Source organism: Rhyacophila brunnea, unplaced genomic scaffold, assembly GCF_057557595.1.
Source record: "Rhyacophila brunnea isolate RB1 unplaced genomic scaffold, BYU_Rbru_1.0 scaffold_8, whole genome shotgun sequence".
Lineage (NCBI taxonomy): Eukaryota > Metazoa > Arthropoda > Insecta > Trichoptera > Rhyacophilidae > Rhyacophila > Rhyacophila brunnea.
In genome coordinates, this window is record NW_028233350.1 from 36,193,641 (window position 1) to 36,216,872 (window position 23,232).

The 23,232-nt window shown below is 29.6% G+C and overlaps 1 protein-coding gene across 1 annotated transcript in view; it reads left to right on the forward strand.

The window, feature by feature from the left end:
- LOC147064180 (uncharacterized) overlaps positions 1 to 12,635 on the forward strand; it is a 167,004-nt gene extending 154,369 nt beyond the window's left edge. Inside the window, exons 7-9 of the mRNA XM_085958974.1 lie at positions 1,715 to 1,947; positions 9,234 to 9,315; positions 12,146 to 12,635. Coding sequence (XP_085815100.1) covers positions 1,715 to 1,947; positions 9,234 to 9,315; positions 12,146 to 12,179 — 349 coding nt within the window. The 3' untranslated portion in view covers positions 12,180 to 12,635. The remainder of the gene's footprint in view (positions 1 to 1,714; positions 1,948 to 9,233; positions 9,316 to 12,145) is intronic.
- The last annotated feature ends 10,597 nt before the right edge of the window (positions 12,636 to 23,232 follow it).

Sequence of the window (23,232 nt, forward strand, 5' to 3'; positions counted from 1 at the left end):
AAACGTTTCTTATGCTTTGACTAGTAATTTATGATTAACGCATAATTGCATTTAGTAAACCGAATATGGTTTGAGATTTGACGTTTTTGTATATGTTGCCGCATAAATCTGATAAATTGTGACGGTCAGAAATCGTTTGACTTAAAAAGTCAAACCACTCTTCTTTGACTATTCTGACTACAGAAAAATTGTCAAATTACTCGTAACAAGTTGTTAAAACCGAAAATAATCTAAAAACTATATATATTTTTAATCTGCCATTTTCTCGACATTTTTCGTTACAAAAATCATAATATTTGTTATATTAAGAAAAATCTTGATGCTAAATATAGCATCATTTGGCATTTTTAAACCGTGAAATTTTCATATTAATATTTTAGACATTTACATGGTATGAGTTCCATTAAATTATGTATATTATATTTTAGTAATCAATTTCTATTATTCATAAGTAATCGTATGCAAACAAGAAACTGCTCTTGTTCTTAATATCCCAAAACTCCCGCCATGTTATGTAAAGTTGGATTTTATCTCATTATAATATCATATCCAAGAGCAAGACTAACAAGCAACTTAATGAAGCATTATTTTATAGATTTTAAATAAATTATTACGGCAATTAAATTGATATGTTTTAGAGATAAATAGAATAATAAACTCATTTTAGGTATTGAAACACTAATCATTTGCCAATTTTTTTTTAAATGTTAGAAAAGCCCTATGAGTTAGTAATATTATTATATGGTGTCTGAAAATTTCAAGGTTATTTGTACGTCTTATTCGTATTTACTCGTATTTTTAAGTTGTCATCAAGAGTTCTACTTTAATCTCTCCTTGACGTTTCTGGCTCCTTGCAGAGGTCATTATCAATAAATTATATATTGTTCCTGTTAGGTTTATGAAACGTTATTATAAATTTTAATTAGTATAAATACACTGTTTGATAGCAGGACACCCACGGTGGCCGCGCGGCTTAAGCGTCATGGGTACCAGGTTCGAATCCTGTGTCTGGCAAGTACACACATTGTGTGTGTCATGGTATGGGCCTAATAGGTTGAGCAAGTGGCTGACATCCATTTCTCGTAAAAAACAAACCTCTACTTTGTGGAGGCCCATATGATCCTATTAGGATCGGACATGGTCAAAAAGAAAAAAAAATCAAATAGAGACCACGTGATAATAACAACATGTAATGATTGTTAATGTTCGTGTAAAATTTGCTCTTTTCCGCGACAATTTTGTAGCTGATATATTGGTAGATCTCAGGGTATTTAACAGGGGCTATAAGTTAAAAATCTTTGAAACCCCGTGAATTAGACACTATCCCGAAAAGAAAACAAGTTTTAAGTACAAATAATTATACCAAGGATAGTGAACTCTCAAATTTAATAGAACCCAACTGACTACAAAGTCAATAAAAAACGAATGGATTTTACTATAAAATAATAATATGGTTAGGTATACATTATTGTTAATCTAGATTCAGATTAGTGGTAGAGGGTGAAAGTAGACTGAGGAGATGCAACAAAAATAGTACACACTAAACTTTTTCAGTCTTACTTATATTATTTTCATTGAACTAAAGATACAAATTTACTTACAGGTGTTGCTGATTATATAGTTATATTGTTGTCAACTAAGATTTAAAATTTACAGATAATAATTAATTAATTGACAATATTAAAAATATATATTATATTTTCTTGATTGGTAGCATCTGCAATGTAACCGGTGCCGACAGCGCCACGTGCACCTTGATGGTGGACCAAGTAAGCCGTTCTCACGCGGGCACTTACACCTGCGGCGCCTTCCCGCCGCCCCAGCCGCACGCCGCGCAGCCGGCTCCCCCTCAGCCGTATCCCCTGCAGGCTGAGCCAACCCTTCCGCCGCAGGGGTACTATGCGAACGCCACCGTTGCCGTGCATGTGCTGCATGGTAATCTGATAGGTATGATAACTATTTGTATTATTTATTATATTTATATACATAAGTAATCCGTATGTGATAATTATTTTTTCAAACTCTCCGTATTTATCACCTGTGACGTATTTGTATCAACATCATGTATTTATTTAGGGAACACGGCATCTAAATAAAATGGATTGTCTTTTGAATCGAAATGTAAAAAGTTTCATTTTCAAGGATGGCTTAATAAAATAATCTGAAATACGTGTTAATAATATAATATTTTCAAACGTGATGTCTGTATTTGCAATAAAATGTGTGGTTTTAATATTTTGAGTTATTTGTATTACAAAAATAACTTTGTTTTAAAATCAATGTAATGGAATTCAGCCACGTAAACGACAATTCAATTAATAATAAAGTTTTTCACGTAAACGAAACGTGCATTCGCATTTGGTAATATTTGATGATGTTAAGTAGACTTTGTATTTCCTGTATTTTGTGACATGTGACATGGCTGTCATTAAATCACAAACAAAATCTTGCTTCGGAATATTGGTATATTGTGACTGGATTTCGTATTTCTATATTATTAATCTGTGAGTATAACGGTTGGAAGTCAAGAATTTTGAACAATCTGTAGATTTTGTGGGAAAAATTTATAACGCAAAAATTCTGGCAATATATCGATGAAACGCGAATTCAATATAAGTAATATTTGAGAGCACTCAGCGCGCTTTGTGTTTATTGCGTTTTATAGTCTGACCATCATAAAGCTATTAACCGCTTAATTTTGCTTCAAAGCCTTAGCCCATGGAGTTTGGCTTTATATTCATATCTCATTTATCTGTTTTGTCTGTGAAGTCGTGTTTATACTAACATTCGCGTAAATTAGAAATATATAACTATAGCCAACTATTTTTTCAACACTACTATAATAGACCTGGCGATATTTAAGTAGTGTAGTAGTAAAAGTAAAACAATTACAGAAATATTCAGGTTATAAAAAATCAGATAAATGTATTGTGACTTCATAGAGAATCAAATCAAGAGCCCACGAATTAAAAACTATATACACACAGTGTATACACACTGGACCATGAATAACGCTATTGGAAAAGTAACATATATAATAAATTATATTTGTATTCATTTTGGAGTAAAAATAGGTGATTTAAACTTATTGAATCATAATAACATACTATATTATATCGTCACCTCAATTAATAATATAACTAGGTAACTTGATTTTCACTGTTTTTAAAATAGCTATTGAATAATATGATTCTATATTTCCTACTCTACGAAACGATAAAACTAGGCAAGTCAGAAGTTAATGGGAATTATATTAATGTTGTATTCAAAAATATTAGATATTTTTAAAACCATAAATGTATTAAATAAATACAATAAAATATCTACAATATTTTTTCATTTAATATAACGTTATTTAATTGTTTCCAATTAGACAAAGCACAATTTTCCATTTTTATTTTAAATAATAATTAATTATAGCCTCGATTTAAGTTACTCAAGTAAACTTTAAATGTCATGTTTCCAACAATGACCAAATCAGAGTTATCTAGTTTATGTGTTCAGTATTGAGGTGACGATATTATTATAATGAATAAGCTCTTTTTAAACTCAAAATATTTCCTAGTATGTTACAATTTTATTTCCAGAATAATTTAACATACAGTAGTGGCAAAATATCTACTACTGTATCAGTGAGTTCACATCACGATTCAGAAAAATTCTGTAGGTATGTGATAAAATCTAAAATGAAAATCAAATTGATTGGACGCGAATTAATAGCTAACAACAATATTTCACAAAAATCCCTCTCGAGAAAAGATTAGGAAAATATATTTTTTAGGCCAACAAAAAAAATCATTAGTTACTGAATAGAATCATATGTCTAGCTAGGCATATATAGTTAGGCAGTATATTTTTATCATCCATTCTGAATACATTAGGTCAGACATTAAGGGTAGCATAGCTCATCTAAGTATTTAAACTCAATTGGTGAACGTTTAACCGGAAGCACGATGTCGTTACACGAACAATTTGCCAAGAAAAGACAGGAAGTACAATCACCATAAAATTTAATATAATATAAGTGCTCCAATGTATTCTCCCTACTTTGCCACACTAATTATGAAGTTCCAAGGTAATTTCCTATCGAAAGTTAATAATTGACTTAAGTTATTAATACTAATTAAAGATTGTCACATTTATATACCTATGATAAAATTAGTTTGGTAGAATTTTAATAATTTGTCTGATAATTCTATCAAATGTTATGTTTTTAATTTGATTTATGTTAAGTGTATACAACGAATAATTATTATAAGTTGCTACGTGACTACTGTGTCTAAGTGACTACTGTACAGAACAATATAGTCGATAAAACAGATACATTAAGTAATGTTATTAAATTAAAATGTCAAAATATTCGAATAAAATTAGTTTTAAATTCAAAGTATGTAAAGCACTATTTTTGCTAGGGTTAATTTATTGATTAAAAAGGAATAGAGGCGTATAGTCAGTTTTCTATGTAACTTTATTTAAAAATTTCATTACTTACTGTTAATCAGTTTAAATTTCATAGTCGACGTAACCAATACAGGTTTTACTGGCGGCGTATGACGATACAATATGAAGAATTCATTATTAAAAATCTATAATAATTAACATTTCAAAGTGTCCTAATTAATTAAAACGTAATATGTAAAAACATCCGCTGAATTTAATTAAAAATAAACATTCAGTGCAATATTTTTATAAAATATACCTTCATTAAATATTGCCCCATGTTATTAACACGTCTTATTTTATAGCTTTACCTATTATGTAATATAATAAGCTTTTTCGATGATCGTAAATAAGTTTCTGAATAATGCATATTTTTAATGATATTTTTCAGAACAAAAATTAACATTGTAACTGCTTAACACAGTGAACTACCAATATCGTCTATATATAAGTAAGAACATTTTTTACGTAATAAATATTTTTTGAAGTTAAAGTCATAAATTTATACATAGTGCATTTTAACGTCTACATTATTTATAAACTAGGTTATATTATTATAACCTTATATTCACCACGTCATATAACAATTAATTTACGATACGTGCTTCGCTCACATAGTGAGCTTCATTAATAGTATGAATACCAAAATTTACGTTTGGGTTTATACAATTATTGCCCACAGTATAATATAGGGGGGGTTGAAAATGAATTAATTATAATTATGGGGATAATACGATTCATACAATTCCAATTGAGAAATTTATATTGAGAGAATTGTGAAGTGTGGAGACAAAGTAGGACTTAAAAGGTTGCAAATATTTTTATATGTCTGGGATGATAGTCTGATCACTAAGTATTTAGCACATAATATTATTATAACTGTGTAACTGTTATAGTGAATAAGATTTTTTTGTTAGCATGTTTGATTCTAAAAAGATCGTATGGGCCATCACGTAGTAGAGGTTATATTAACAAATTTTTTTAATACAAGAAATGGATGCTAATTAATTGCTCAATGTAGTATCTACCATGATACTCTGGTCCAAACACTGACTTTTTGCAAGACCCGGTATTTAAACCCGGGACCCTCATTGCCGACGCGATAACTGCTCGATTTTTTTTTTAGAATTATGAATAATCATGTCTTTGCTTTTTCATACAAGGTGGTTGTTAGTAATTAGTAACAATCACAAACACCCAAGCTTTGAGAAAATCACATAAATATTGTATCCTCACCGGGATCGAACCCAGAACTCTCGGCCAGCGCCTTACGCACTGCACCACGAGAGCCGCCTAACTACTTGAATATTGTAGTCGTAATACATAATGTATATTATATATTTTCAATATTAGCTAGCAAATATTTATTTAATTTAATTTTTATTTATTAAGGAAAACAAACAGTTACATAGCTTACAAATATGTATAAAAATAGAATAGAAAAAAAATATTGCAACCAGCAAAGTTTCCATACATAAATTTATAATATAGTAAAGCCTAACAAGATATAAAGTAAGAAGAAAGAGAAATATGGAGAAAGTACATATAAGATAAGTGAGAAAGAATACTTATTAAATAATTATAGACAATAAGACATTTTTTTAAATATATAAGTCCTATATATTATATTAGTGTGTTAAAAATTATTGAAATTTTAAATTTAAGATGGAACAAAAAAATAGATAGAGAAAAAAACATACATTTAAAGATCAAATAATGTAAATTATACAATTTTTTGAGAAAGTACATTTAAACAAAACATGTGAATTATTGAAAGAATCAACGGTGGAAAAATACATATTATAATTGAAACAAGAGCGTAAGTATGATTTAAAACACTGTTTCGTAAAATAATGCGAGTTAGGAGTTATTAGTAGTTCAGGGTTGTTATACAAATTGGCATCAGCAACAGTTCCACGAAGCTGATTAATAAACCAGACGTAGTTTAACTGCACTTTACAGACGCGCATCACGAATAAGTTGCATGGATGCATCTAATAAAATAATCCATTAACAGTTGACAGCGTTGATGCGGTGCGCATAATAAACTATGCACGATGTTAAGTGCTCTCTGTAGAAACTGGTAGCGACATCAAGCTTAAGATTTTCAAAGTATTTACCCTCCGAGACAACGCTGTAAGGCTTAAACTTTTTGCTAAATAAACACTTTGGAAGTTTAATATTTATTTTCGCGCCATTTTATTTTTATTCGATCGTTAATATTCAGCAATAATCTTTATGGAAATTCGGGCAAGAGAATTGTTTTTATTTTGTTGGAGCTTTTCTGATTTCATATTTATTAATCTAAAATACGTTTTTATGGCAGAGTTGCACCTTGATAAGTACCTACCTAAATAATCGATTTTGAACATACAATAAATATACTGTATCATTGAATTTAGTACATAATATTATATGACTACCAAGCAATGACAAAAACTCCTTACTATTTAAAGCCTACTTTAATAAAAAGAAAATGTATATTATCAGAAATATAGGTAACGATAATTATTATTATAATGCAGTACAGGGTCGTATATTTATTTGTTCAAAGGCTGTAATAATCAGTAGGTGCGTACATTTATTTTCTTTTTGTATTGAATATCGTGACATCTACTGCAAATTATCTTAACAAATCGGTAGATTGCACTAGAGTTATAAAGCTTTTAATTATTCGCCTTTCAGAAAATAATTGGGGGCAAAGGCATTCCAGCAGAGGCATCTAGCGAAAAAATACGAAGTTTGCAATTTGAGACATTTTTTTGATAATTTACAATTTCAACTGTATTTATTGTAAATATGTACTTATCTGAAAAAAAAATAAGTCAAAAATAAACTTACAATTGTAAAAAAATGTGAATTTGTCACAGGACCACATCTTATTATTACATTATTCTATTAGATGTTCATATTTATTATTAAAATTTAGTTTATTAAGGTTTCCCTTTTTTCTCGTGTAGATTTTTGACTAATTCACCGTTTTAATATTTTTTATATTTATTTTAAAAAACATAGATTTTTATAAAAACCTAAATGTGTATAACTTGAAATCCTTTTGATTTATATATCAAATTTTATTTTAGGTATGTTCCCAATATTGAAGCTCAGTGTACGATAAAAAATATAAAATTTAATCGACTAAATTTAAATAATAAATATAACAGCAAATCTTATGTAATAATAAGATGTGGTCCTGTGACAAATTCACATTTTATAACATTTTTTTACAATAATTGTAAGTTTATCATTGACTTATTTTTTTCTTTTAAATGTTTTCAGATATTTACATACTTATTAATTAATACAGTTGAAATTGTAAATGATCAAAAAAAATGTCTCAAATTGCAAGCTTCGTATTTTTTCGCTAGGTGCCTCTGCTGGCATGCCTCTACCCCTTAACATATATCATAAATTTGAGATATTAAAAAAAATCTCTCACTTACATTTTCCAAACGGCATTCTTGGTCATATCAGTTTGCACCATTTATAGAGCGCTATATGCATTGCCTTGAAGTGGAAATGATACTAGGCTTATTCACATGCTCAATTAATTAATATAGCTGCGTTGATACGTCAAGTTAATAAAAATACGTAATTTGCAAAAATCTTAGTAATATTCATACAAGGAAAAAAATTCTAAGAGGGGTGCGAACTCACATCGTTCACTTTCGAGTTAAGTGTTCTGATTTGATAAGCTTCCTATTCGCTCTTTGAATTATGCGAGATAATCATCTATCCCTTATTTTCTCGTAAAGTTGATATTTATTTTAATAAATTAGTATTTTGTGTACAGTATTCTTTTTTTATAAAACAATATATATCTGCCTTATGTCAAATTAAATAAAGTTTACGATGGTTAAAAATTTTTAAGTTAAAAAAATGTGGTGTTCTTTAGTTATTACTAATTAAAATTTTTATTGTGTGGAAGAATATTCCCAAATAAGAAAAACACAGAACTATTTTGATGGAATCGAATGGAACAAGTAAAACAGTGATTCATTTATTTCGAAACAAATGAAAATAATAAAAAGTGAAAGCAAGACTCATTTGTTTTTTAAAATAAATGAAAATGCAGTAAACTGCATTACCACTCGAGCTTTCCTTTGTTATTTTTGCCAAAGTGTTAGTGTCACTACAAATTATTTATTGCATCGTAGAATATTCTAAAAAACCTTTTACATTGATTATTTCTAAGCTGCAGATTATTTTGACTTGTGTTAATATTGTAGTCAGCTGCGATATATTATATTATTTAGTGTGATGAGTGACGAGTTTATAATTGGTATTTACATTTTTTTGTTTAAAATTGATTTTAAATGTATTAAAGTAAAATGATTTTTCATATTTAAATAAGTCTAAAATTAAACTAAAGGCGGTATGCTTTTTGTGATTAAATTAATTTTAAATATTTGCAATGATTGTGTTTGTTACGTATTCTTAAAATCTATTTGTTTATATATTACTTTCTTAATATTTGACAATTATTATTTTTCTCGTCTATATCTCTTTCGAGTGTAATTAATGCCATTATCGAGTCAATAGTTAGACAATACTCCTATAAATACTATATAATATATTATATTGCAATGGAAAGAACTATAGGTTGAAAAGCAAAAAAAAATAAATGTAATATTTTATAATTATTAGGTACATTATTAAAATTATGGATGTTGTGTTGCTATTATTTTCAAAATAAGACAAAAATGATATTAATATTTAAAAACTATTTATATAATTCCAGCTAACATATTACTGTAATGAGTATTTTTAATGATGCAAATTCTCTTTAACAGGAATAGCAGTTTTACCAAATACGGGAAAATCAACCGGGGCCAACGGAATAGGTTACATATCTGTACAGAAAATAGCATTAGGGTGAGTTCCAGTTTTTCTTTAATCTTATTTGTGTTTCACTTGTAAATTAAAATGTTATATTATATGTATTACTGTTTAATGTTGAGTTATAGTATTTACTGGTATCAATAATTCTTGGTAAAAGACGTTGTATTGAATAAATTGAAAAATGATAAATATCACTATTATTCCTTATTGGTAGGTTTTCGTGTGTTTTGCAGAAAATTCTTAACTAATACTAAAAATATATTCATTATGTTTTTTTATACTCAAATTCTGTTCGTCGTCCTTATTTAGATCTACATATTGACATTCGATTTATATTACCTAATTGTCAGTAGCGTGCGGTGACTTTTGTTTCCAGGGATGCAGTTTGAATAATATATAATAACCAAATATTATCTAGTTAATGCGTCGTCCTATATCGTCGTGGGTACCAGATTCGAATCTTGTGTCTGGAAAATACACATATTGTATTTTAAATTTGTGTACGAGTCAGAGTATGGACCTAATAGGATGAGCAAGTAGTTGACATCCATTTTTCAAAAAAAAATCCGTTAATATAAACCTTCACTCTGTGGAGGCCCATATGATCTTATTAGGATCGAACATGGATGAAAAAAAGATTTTGTAACTAGTTTTAATCAAGGCGAGTAGCCGATGATAGTTTCTTTCTTCCAATCCTAATAACAGAATAATATGGGTTTTTAGAGAGTGGAGGTTTGTATTAACATAATATTTACGAGAAATGGATGTAAGCCACTTACACAATCTAATATGTCCATACTCTGACTCAAACACAAATTTTAAAGATAATATGTGTATTTCCCACACCCTGGATCCACGACACCATAAGCCTATGCTTAAGCTCCTCGGCTATCGTAGGGATGATAGTTTTTTTTTTTTAATTTATTAATAATATTGCCATAATATTCATAATATAGAATGTAAATAATAATAATCAATCATGCATGCTACAAGCAATGTGTAAATTATGGAACTTTTCAAAACAGCATAGCATAGTAAAATGCACTAATAAGTTATGCAATAAATACATATCGTCACTGTTCTGGCAGAAGATACTAATTCGAAAAAATGACATATTGAGTTAGTACAGAAATGTTCCTTATTTCAAACTTTACCGTCTGGAAACCTTCTTAATAAATAAACAGTCTTTATTTTAAAGTCATTCTTTTAACGATTACTTAATAAACTCACATGATAGACCATTATTTAAAACATTTTAACAACTTCAAAGTCAAATTACTCGAAACTAGTATTCTCCAGTTAGTGTGTTCTGCCAGAACAGAGATGATATTATTATGTAGAATATCTCTGTGGATGCTCGCATCTACAGCACGTATAGACCACATGAAACTCCACCTTATATATTATGTTAATACATTTTTTTAGGCTTACTGTATTTACTTAAGTAATTTTTATGTAAACGTTTTTTTATTTAATTCTTTTCCATAATCCATACAATAAATATATATTATCATCTTCACATTTTTACTGTTAATAGCTGTAGAATTGAATTTTTCATGTTATTTAAGAATTTTCTGCTAAGTAGATAAAAAATTTTCAAAATGTATAAAATAAGTACCTAAGTAAGTAAGTATAAGTATTACGGGTGCGTTATTTTATTTTAATGGCCTGCAAAATCTGTTATGTATATATAAATAAATTTTCTTTTATATTAAATCATTAAACAATATATAACAATTTTTTTACCCAGAGGATAAAACCCCATTGTCAGATTGTAAGGCAGTACCTTTTGATTTTGATACCTAGTTTATTATATAATTACGCAATGCTAGAAGAAATTCTATAGTTTAATAAGGAATCCAACTAGACGTTTCTACGCAGATTACAAATCTTGATTAAGTTATTATACAACACGCTATTTGATTTTATTTGCAGATTAACAAATTGTAGACATGTTTATTTAATGAATTATTAAGAACATATTCAAAACTCTTGATTCTATTATGGTATCCTTTTAATACAAGCAAAAATACTCTATTTTTTGACATAAAGTTAGGTACTCGTAACTACTTTAAATAAATGTATTTCAATCGATTACCTTTAATTTTTACTTGTGATAGTTTATTGCACAACATTATTTAACTGTAACAACAAATTTTATATTTTTTAAATTTCAGTATTAATTTTCCGTATCCGGAATTTTGTACGCAAACAGTTCACCGCAGGACACTTATTTGTGCGCCGCAGTACGTGAAACATGAGTTTGTGTGATATTTAATCAAATGACGAGTTCTTCGTTGAACATTTCAGCGTGGAGTATATATGTACATATGCTACAACATGTGGAGATGTCTTCACTAGGTTAGGTTAGGTTAGGTTAGCGTTAATCTAATTGGAACAGTACTGTTTGCAAACTATTGCCGCATTCTGTAAGATACGTACAAATGTATTCCACGGTGAAATGTTCAACGAAGAACTCGTCATTTGATAATATGTTATACGAACTCATGTTTCACGTACTGCGGCGCACGAATAAGTGTCCCACGATGAACTCAAGACATAAAAATTACATGTTACCTTAATTTTCATGGTATTTAGTAAATAAATAATGTATCATTCTTTTTATTTGTTTGAATATAGGCTAATTAATTCGGAACTAACAATTCCAGAAATATAAACTGATATATTATTTTACTTAGTAAACTCAGAAAAGGTCTAACAAATTCGATTTATTTTTATTTATGACTCAATTATTATTAGTCCAAGGTATCGAAGTTTATAGACATTAAAAACTGTTTTGTTATTTTTTTTAAATTATCTCTCTACTTCGATTGTTTTAAAATATGTTGTTTTTATTTTTCAGACTAATTATATCTTTACTCATCCACGACCGGTAACCAACAACGTGAAGACAATATATATTGCTGAAGGGAAGCTCCGTATTTAATAAAAAAAAGTTTTTAAATAATAACATTAAATTATAAAGTTGTTTGACTAAATCTTTTCAAATAATGGTAAACATCCTTCAGTTTTATCGAAAGTAATAATAGTTCTAGCGGTTAAAAAACTATATTTATAAAAAAGGGCAATTTAATTTAGGCTGAATAATTGGATCTGACAAAACAAGACCGATGTCACGTTTATAGCCTAGGGATCATTGCAAAACCGATAAGGCAATGGAACAAGGCATTACAAAGCATTCTGTTATCGTTATAATATGTTGTTTCTTTGTTTGTACATATAATATTATATATAATATATCTAGTTCGATAAAGGTTGCCCGTTATATTTTCGTTTGTAGATAAAAGCGGTTGCTATTTTTTGAAAAGATTTAACAGTATTTTATCTTGTAATATCTCCAAAATATATACTATTATATTATAAAATCAATCATTTAATATATTACATATTGATGGGATAAAGTAATAAGTACATTAATAATTTTATTTATGATGCGATATTGTGTATAGTAAAATTGTTCTTAACTGCGAGATTTTTTAACGAAATAAATGACTATTTTCTAAGTATTACCGTGTCTTTTATTTATATAATATTCGATTTTAACCAATTAGATAATTTGTATTATACGAGTATTTATAAGTAAGGGAGATATCTACGTATGTATATTTTATATGACAGATACCTATAATCATTTTATTAACCGATGAGCAGGTATTAAAAGGCCAATAGTTAAAATTTGTCGTTAATAATATGTCACCTAGTAGCACAGTGGACAATGCGCGGACGGGGTCTAAACCCAAGGGATGCAGGTTCGATTCCTGCTTGGTGTCTTACTTTTTTCAAAAAGGTTTTTTCTATTGGTCATAATATATTTTCTCAGAAGTGTTTTTCAAAATTATGTTTGTTCAATAATTAGAATGGTACATTCTTAAATCTTGTGAATTATTCGTTGAATAAAATAAATAGTTAATTACATCTTTATATATTTCTTCTGTCTTTCCGTTGTTTTCCGGTGGTTTTTATTACGTATTTTATTAAGTATTTTATTTCGACATGAATATGATTTTTCCGATTAAACAGGTTATGATTAACTATGATACGGCTAACTGCATAAATGTACAATTTTTTCGTCACGTAGTTGTTTTGGTCTAACATGTATTCCTTTTTTGTGTTGAATAATCTTCATCATTCAGATAATTCAATAGAGAACAAGCTCCATTTATAATTGTGTTGATTTTACAATTTTATATTCAACTAAGAAGCCGATTAACTCAACATCGGCGGCCCTCGTGGTCCAGTGGCTCTGGGCTTTAACCGGGGTCCCGAGTTCGAGCCTCGGTGAGGTCACAATATATATTTTTTTTTTCTTTATTTGAGGGTCACAATATATATTATAATATTTTTGCAAAACTTAGGTGAATGTGAATGTTTCTCTTCTATTTTTTTATTAATAAATACACTACTTTCGTTAGGCTGCATGGCCTGTTGTAGTGTTGAAAAAAAGAATATATATATTAAACAAACATAATTTTGAAAAACACTTTCTGAGAAAATATATTATAACCAATAGAAAAAATCTTTTTTGGCCACTTTTAATACCCACTTATCAGCGCTCTTCTAAATCAAGCTACTTTGGCAATCCTTTTTTGTTTATTAAATCAAAGTAGATGCCTATTACTTTAATTACTAACCGACGTCGTGGATTTCTCCAATATTTTGTATGATATAACTTACTTGAACTTGCCAATAATTTATAAGTAACTATTTCTTTTATTCAACGAATAATTCACAAGATTTAAGAATGTACCATTCTAATTATTGAACATACATAATTTTGATAAACACTTTCTGAGAAAATATATTATAACCAATAGAAAAAATCTTTTTTTAAAATAGTAAGCCACCCGGTAGGGAATCGAATCCTGCATCTCCCGGTCCCCCATCTATCCTGATACCTCATACGTACAAAAGTGGACTTGTATTTATTTCAATACTCAGAACAGTCAGAACCTACCACAATTATGAAATTTTCCTTCCACACATCGTGATAAAGGGTACAATCTGTGAGTCTCAAGCTTATATTTTTATGGATAGAAGAAATACTGTGTTTTTTGTGTATATTTGATTCAAAATGTGACTGTTTACAATGCGTTCCTTTTTCTTTTTCTTTACCCTTATCCCACCACCGAAGGGCAAAGGTGCTAACAATAAACTACGCATTAAGGATGTCTATTAAGAGACCTACCTCCACTTTGGACAGGTATAAGCCCTATGGTAATACATTATCAATACATTATATTTTTACCTTTTCTGTGATACAATTTATAGGTACCTACTAATCTATTTTCTTATGTCCCAAAAAAAATAATAAAGATTTCGAAAGATAAGCTGAAATACCCGAAGGAATTTAATAATTATCCTTGGTTAGCAGTGAAGTATCAAAAATTAGACTGACTAACCCAAAGATGTTGAAAAACCTTGTTTTATACTCTATATACTATAGAGATGGCGCTGCAATGTATAAAATCGAAGCAAAAAAATTACACCTAGTTTCCTGATGAACTCAGCTACAAATGATTTTGCATTGCATGATAATTTAAAGAGAACTTCATACTTCTACAATCTTTACATACTGCTATATCAAAGCAAAGATTTTAATATAATACTTAGCTATAATTTAATACCGCAAGTTTTATGTAGGCGAAAAACATTATTTTTAAGATGAATAGTGTATTTCAGATGTAAATTGCGGGAAATAATAACGTAAATCTGGGAAATAAATACAATAAAATACTTACAAGTTTTGTAGAAAAAATACGACACCCGATGGGACTTAAACCTTAATCTACTGGGTTCACGCCAGTATGTTTTACCAATTTAATTATGGGCGCCTTAGATAATTACGACGATTTTAACTAGTAGTTGTTACATGAAATGCTTATCGGATTATTGCGTTATATTATTTTTTTCAACAAAACGATTTTTTTAGTGTGTATATGCATGATGTTTTCAAATTATGTATATTCAGTATAGAATGTTACATTCTGAAATCTTGTGTCTTATTCGTTGAATAAAAGAAATATTTAGTTTATTAAACTATTCTTCTTCGCTAATTACATTCAATTAGGTACGAAATGCTGAAATATTAAATTCTTATTAAGTATTTTATAAAATAGAATTATTAATTTGTTTAATATACAAAGTAAGTAATTTTACTAATTTACTACTTACTCAGAAATGTTCAAAATATGAAAAGTTTAATTTACTCTATTTAAAATATTATCATTTCACGTTTCATTAAACAGTGTTGACAAGACAAGTCTCGCATCTTTAAATAAACAAGTTAGTACGTCAATCAAGTTGTGTCTGTTTTCTTTCGATCAGCGGGAAATGAATACAATAATAAAACTTGGTGAAAGTTCAATTTGTGAAGCGAGCGCAAGTTTTAATGTCAGCTTTTGTATATCAAAAGCGGAAAGAGATGACGTTAGCCTTCCGTGGAGGCTTTTTAAAGCTGCCTTTATACCTCACTACAGCAAAATATTCTTTTGTAAGCCATTCACTTTGTTTTAAAATGCGTTTTGACACTAAATATATACAGTGTTTTTGATATTTTCAGGCGCTTTGAAATTATTTGTCAGTTTCGTACCTGAAATCGTATCGGGACGGCAGTTTTTTTTTATAAAAACATTAGCTACCTAGATATAGTTTTATGTTTTTATTATCTTATTATCAAACAAAGGTTTGAATTTTTACAAAGAAACTAAGTTTATGAACTATTATTATCCACCTATTTTTGTTTTGACTGCCAAGATTTTACTTTGCCTTCAGCAGTTATACATAATATTATTTTTTATATTATGTCTGGTAGCTCCTCTGTATTACGTAGTTCAGGAATGGCGAACCTATTGCACGCGAATGTTTTATGTTGAAGAGAAAAAAATGAGGTACTTACAGAAATTTAAAAAATATGTTTTTTTTTACAAAAAAGTTTTACAAATAAATATACCTACTTAAGTATATCAAATAATATTAAAAAATAAAGACGACATAACCATGAGTGATTTCTTTGATTTTTGATAATATTAACTAATCGATGCATAAACGTAATCGATGAAATTCATGCATAAAAATGACAGATCTCATTGTAGAAAAAATAGCAGGCAGATACTTTGGAAGAATAAGCATTTCATTTAATTTAAATTACATAGGTCGGTCCTTAGGTTTTATGCGACACACATAATATTATCGCACTGAACTCAATAGGTGGCGGGGAAGCCGCGCCGCAAACTTCTCAGTTTGACCGATTTACAATCATTTTACAATGGATGAAACCATTGTAGCGAGAAAATGCCTCGTCTTATCGGAGCAATTCTGGCGTCAATTTGTGCGTAAAAAACCAGCCTAAGTAATACAGTACGTAATAGTGAAGAACTCAATATTATTTATATTTTTCTAACTTTTTTACAACTATTTTTTCAATTTTTCCCTATGAAAATCTTCTCGGCACGATAGACAGTCAAAAAATAATATTTGGGAAATTTTGGCACGTGTACGTAAAAAGGTTTGCCAACTCTGACGTAGTCAGTATTGCAGTATTGCCATACAAATTGTTTTTATGATACCAAAATATTAATAATGAGAAATGCATCATGACATAATATTACAAAAATTGATTTATGAGAAAATGGCAAAAAAAACATTGCATTTTTTTCGTATTTAGATGAAAATAATAAACTTTCATAATTAATGATTAAGATTGACGATTAACATTATTTGTTTTTGTATAGATAACGCCTCCTTCTTCTTGTGAGATAAAATTCGGCATGACAGTATGAAAAATATTAATCCTAGAAAATCCAGAGCTTACACAACTATAACTGGTTTTTTATTTAATTATGTTTCTTTGTATATTAAATTAATGCATTTAAAGTTATTTAGTTTGTTACAAACAACAAATAAATGTGAGTTTTGATTCTAAAATACTCAACTGATTTTTTTTGTACATTCTTATACTACTTTGAATTACGGTGACTAAAAATTTATATATGATGTACCATGCCAAAATTGGGTGATAATAGTTATTGAAATAGAAGATGCACTGCCAGCAAAGAAGCTACTCTTCAACACACTGGACGATAAAAGAAGAAGCAGAAGAACCAGACTGCAGTATTAAGACTGTGAACAAAGAGATACAGCATCCTTAAAAATAAAGTGGTAAAAAAAGCCTGTGGTAGATAGAAGGGAATAGAGACGTTTCCTCGGGATGGTGATCATGTATTAGTGTTGATGATGATAATAATTAGTAAATTCAATTTAAACAGTATGAATGTCTTTAAAAATGAATAATTGAATTTCAAAATAAGAAAAGCATACTGCAATTAATCTTTCCGGAGTTACACGTTGTCCTCCGTGTAGTTTTTTTATTGCCACTATTGCAAAGAATATTCACCCAGATAAAACGAAAGTACACCGAGTACAAATGGCTGGAAAGCACTTTCAGCTTTATGTCTACATCTGAATATTCTTTTATGACTCCCACTGTAAAAGATAAAGCTTTCGTTTCAAAAATGTACGAAAACGATTATGTTATACTACTTATATGACATTTTAAAATGCTATATTAACCTTCATATCGACTTGACGATTTTTGCTTACCAATAAATATGGTATTTATTACGTAATATTTATTATTAATGTATAAAATAATAAATTGAAAATAAACACAAAGTTAGTTCGGTACAGTTCGGTTATGAGGAATATTTATAGCGAAAAACACATTTTGAAAATACCCGATATACTGGATTATTTGTTAGTTTGGGTTAGTTTAGTTTAGGTTAGGTTGGGTTAGGTTAGGTTAGGTTAGGTTAGGTTAGGTTAGGTAAGGTTAGGTTAGGTTAGGTTTGGTTAGGTTAAACTAACAAATACTCCAGTATATCGGCTATTTTCAAAATGTGTTTGCCGCTGTATGCCTCATAACCTAACTGTACCATTAGTTCCACTGACAAAGGTATTTAAATTCAAATTTTATGAGATTTTAGTTTACAATAATTTAGAGGATACAGGTTGTTGCCAAATTTTTATCTACTAGTGAATAACATAATAATATGACTTATTTGCGAATAATGTTTTGCTGTATCTATGTGTGTGTTGCGAGGATATATTGTAATCATTTTTGACATACGACTAGTGAATCCAATCCCGAGCCAAAATCTTGATCCCGGGATTTTGGGGCTACGATTTGACGATCCCGGGACTGGTCCCAGGATTGGCATTTTTTTCAATAGTTAATATAAAATTTCTATATATACAAATAACGTAGATAAAATCAGTCAAAAAAAAATTTTGTATAATTTATACTATTTAAGACATTTATTGTTAATATTGTGTATGTTCAATCTTGGAAATACAAAGGTTCAATGTAGTAAATAATATGTGTAGAAAGTTTCGGGATTATGTTACCAATCCCGAGATTCATAGGTATCAAACATCGTTCGGAATCTCTTTTTTTTTTTTTTTTTTTTTTTTTTTCGACCATGTCCGATCCTGATAGGATCATATGGGCCTCCACAGAGTGGAGGTTTGTATTGACAGATTTTGTTTTTTACGAGAAATGGATGTCAGCCACTTGCTCAACCTATTAGGTCCATACCCTGACACACACAAATTGAAAAACAATTTTTGTACTTGCCAGACCCAGGATTCGAACCTGGGACCCACGGCTTTGTAGTCCAACGCTTATGCCGCGCGGCCACCGTGGGCAACCGTGGGGAATCTCTACATACGACCTATTACAGTACTGTTGTTATAATTATCTTATGTCTATGACTTTAGCGTTGAAATAATAACATCATGAAAAAAGAGACAATTTTTTACATTTTCGATATTCCATTATGCAGAAAATTTTATTTATATATTTAATAAAAATAAGCGTCTAAGTTCTATTAAAGCTTGTTTTTCCTAACGCTCCACCATTATGTTTCATATAATAATGTATATTAAACCTATAAAATGTATTATTATTTACCTGGTATAAATATTACTTTGTCTGTTTATACCACGAACACGACCATAATTTTAATGAATGATGTATCAAAATTCCAGGCATGAACTATGTAGTGGTATTTGCTCTTGTTTTGTATTTCACCCTCATCCTTTGTAAACATTTGGATTTGGATGCGCTATTGGATCCGATGACTATTTGTATTGACCAAAAAGCATCTAACTAGTGGTTTAGTGAGGTATATCGTACAGTGCAGTGCAGTGCTGCATAATGCATGCGGGTGGGGTGTGAACAAGTTGGGTTGGTAAGTGAGCTTAAGCTCTCACCCGCTTCTCATACATCTGGCAATTTTGGGCGAAGTGTGTTTATAAATAATAACATAATTATTGTCTTATTAATTGAATGAAATGTTATTCGTTTTAAAATTTAATTTGTAATAGATTACAAAAATAAATGCTTTATAATCATTTGCGATATCTATCTACTGCTGGATGAAGGCGTCATTATAGATTTTAACACTGGTATCGATTCTTGGTTCGTTGCTATCACGTAATTATACTAATATTGACGAATTTTGTCGATCTAGATTCCAGCAGATAATAATGCGGATAATAATAAAGATAATAATTTCTTATGTTATTTACTCGTTGAGTGGAAAGTTCGACTCATTTCTATTTCATCAGATTGGCATCCTCTACTACATGGTATAAGGCGGCCATATACGTACAGTTTTCGTAAGAAGTTGAACATGCCAGTTAATACGTAATGGCGGCCATACAGTTATCTTTGGTAGATAATCTGCTGCGTCAATAGACGGGCACTTTTCGACCTGCCAGATGTGTGCCAGGTTCAAACTGCCAGCGACCCCCTACTCCCGTGTTTTTGTAAAACTGTTGGAATTTCAACTAGCCGAAAGTTCTCGTTTGACGTTAGATGTTGGTAACGTAAAGTAGAATATACCGCGCGATACAACTGCGGCTAGTGGTGCTTGTTATAAAATACAAATTCATTTATTAATAAAAATGTAATAATATTATGTACGCGGAGATCGCAAATATTATATTTTATTTATTTTTACGAGAGTAAAACAAAGTAATAGTTATTTATGTAAACATATTATTTTATACAATGTAATATAAATGTTACAATTTTAGAGAGCATTATAAATATTACGTTATGTGAAAATATAGACTAATAACTCAGTACTCAAATTTTATTTACTGTATGTAGTGAATATTACAAATTATTAATTTAAGACGTTCATAACATAAATTAATATACCTGACAATGTCGCTAAATCTAAATAAAATTTAAGTATATATTTTAATAATATAATTTGTAAGATAATAGAATAATATAAAGATGTAAATATAATTTTGTGGCATGTTTAAATTTATTGTGTATAAAATCAATACCTTTATAAATATTACCGTTAAGTAGGGAATAATTTATTCAAAAGAAAAGATTATATTTTATATTTACACGAATGTGTATAATATTGTTTCGGTGAATCGATAAAATACACAATCCACTAGCGAAATCATGATTTATTTTACCAACGTCATAGGTGTGTATTTTATGTCAATTTGTTTCTAATAAAAACAATTATAACCATAATAAATTCCAAGTAAAATTATTCGTGCATCAATATCATTCAAGTATACTCTACCTAAAACTAATTGAAACAATACCCCTGTGTAATATCTCCGCGAACCTAACCTCCGTAGTTTTTGACACTTGCTCTGCCACAGACAATAACTGTACGTATATGGGCACGTCTGTTGACAGTTCGACAGATTTAAATGGGGTACTTAAATTGATCTGTGATGTGGCTACTAACGTACAGTTATTGAACAGTTATTGTCTGTGCCATGTTCAACCTGTTACGAAAACTGTACGTATATTGCCACCTATAATATGGTTTTCTTCTTCTTTTGACCATATCAGATCCTAATAGGATCATAAGATGGACCACCACAAAGTAGAGGTTTGTATTAACAGTTTTTTTTTTTTTTTTTCGAGAAATGGATGTTAGCCATTTTTGTTCAACCTATTAGGTACATACACTAACTCCTAACACAAATTGAAAAACAAACAAATGTGTATTTTCCAGTTGCAGAATTCAAACCTGAGACCCACGACACTTTAAGCCGACGCTTAAGCCTCTCAGCCATCGTGGGCGTGGGGACTATGGTCTCCCTTCTTATTTATTATTTATTAAATCAAAACTCACACAAATATGTGATTACGTGAAGCACACACTGGTTGAACAGTTTGCAAGAGAGATCCATAAACTTAGAGTAGCACAGCGTGGTATGGAGAAGTGCATGCTGGGTATAACGCGAAAGGACAAAAAGCGATTCGATAGCGTGATTTTATAAAAAAAACGGACAAGCGATGTAATATTATAGTTCGCTAAAAATCTCAAATGGAAATAGGCTGGACACATGGCGCGAAGAAGGAATAATCGCTGGATAAAGTTATCCAGCGATTCACAAGAGGTACAAAACGTCCACAACGTAGACTCAAAGGGAGTTTGATTGATGAAATGGTTAAGTTATGCAGAAGTACGTGGCATTGCAACGCACAGGACCAAAAGGAGTGGATCAGCATGGAGAGGCCTTCATCCAACAGATGATGATGAAATCAAAACTATAAAATTTGATCAAAATCGTGTGTCGCTCTCAAATAGAGTAGGTAGATTAAGTGACTTTAAGTTTATTAACTATTGAGTTATTAAGAAAAACATAACTAGGGTATTTTGATGGGTGACACAGCCCTGGGAGTAAAGGGATAATTAAATAAATACATTATCATTTTCAGTAAAAATATATCATTACAAAATATTTTCTGTCCCTAGCTATCAATTATTAGTGGTTGAAATAGTCAGGAAAAGGTAACCAAAACATTTCACCGATTATTCAAAAATGGTTATATTATTCATGTAACTCAGTGTACGTTCATGTATTTATAATATACTACTGATAGTATTTGTCTTTATATATTTCATTTCATGGAGTAAACATCTTGATTTTGCAATTTGTAATGTTTACATAATTGAATTGGCAGAAAGCTAAATCAATTATTTTAATTGTATATTGCTATAATACATACTTTAAATCAGAATGGTTAGATGTTATATCTTTTCAGTCCTATTATATTATGAAGAGGATGCTTGGACACTTACAGAAACAATGCTCAGAAAACAGAAAGTTTTTTAAATGTCCGTGTATAGACGCATTTTCCGTATCAGCTGGAAAAACAAGTTATAAATTTCGTGGTGATGTCGAAGGTGAATGAGAAAGACCAAAGATATAAAAATAAGAAAGTAAGCACACTTTGGCCACATTATGCAGCATCGAGAGTGATACCAACTTCTACAAATTATCATTGAAAGAATGATCTCCGGTAATCATTATTTATAGTAGAAATGTAGAAGGAGAAAATGGCCGAACTTATCGCTGACGTCCGATAATATGAATGGCACAAAAAACATATAATATCTAAACAAAGTATTTTACTCTGAATATAAAAACTATTTTCACATAATAATGTTAGTAGTAGCATAGGTACGAAGCACTTAGTATGGTTTAATTTTAAATTTATGACTACATAATACCTAATAATCGTTATTGCAAACAAAGAACCTTTAGTAAGCTTATATGTATATAGGTGTTCAGGGTGTCGAGAAAGTTGGAACAGAACGTGTGTTAGAACACTTATCGCTTCATTTGCATTCCACAGGGAAAATCCCCAGTCAAGCTTGTAGGTTGTTAGTTCTTTCAAACTATATTATAAGTGCATCATATACTTTTATAATATGTCAAAACTTTATATAAATGACTAAAAAAAATTATTTTATTTGATATGTACTATTATCCCCGAGCTAAACTCCCGAAAACCAAAATCATGATAGCCAAAACCCCGATTGTCAAATCTACGAAAATAATATGTGTATTTCATTTTGAATATAATAACATAAAATG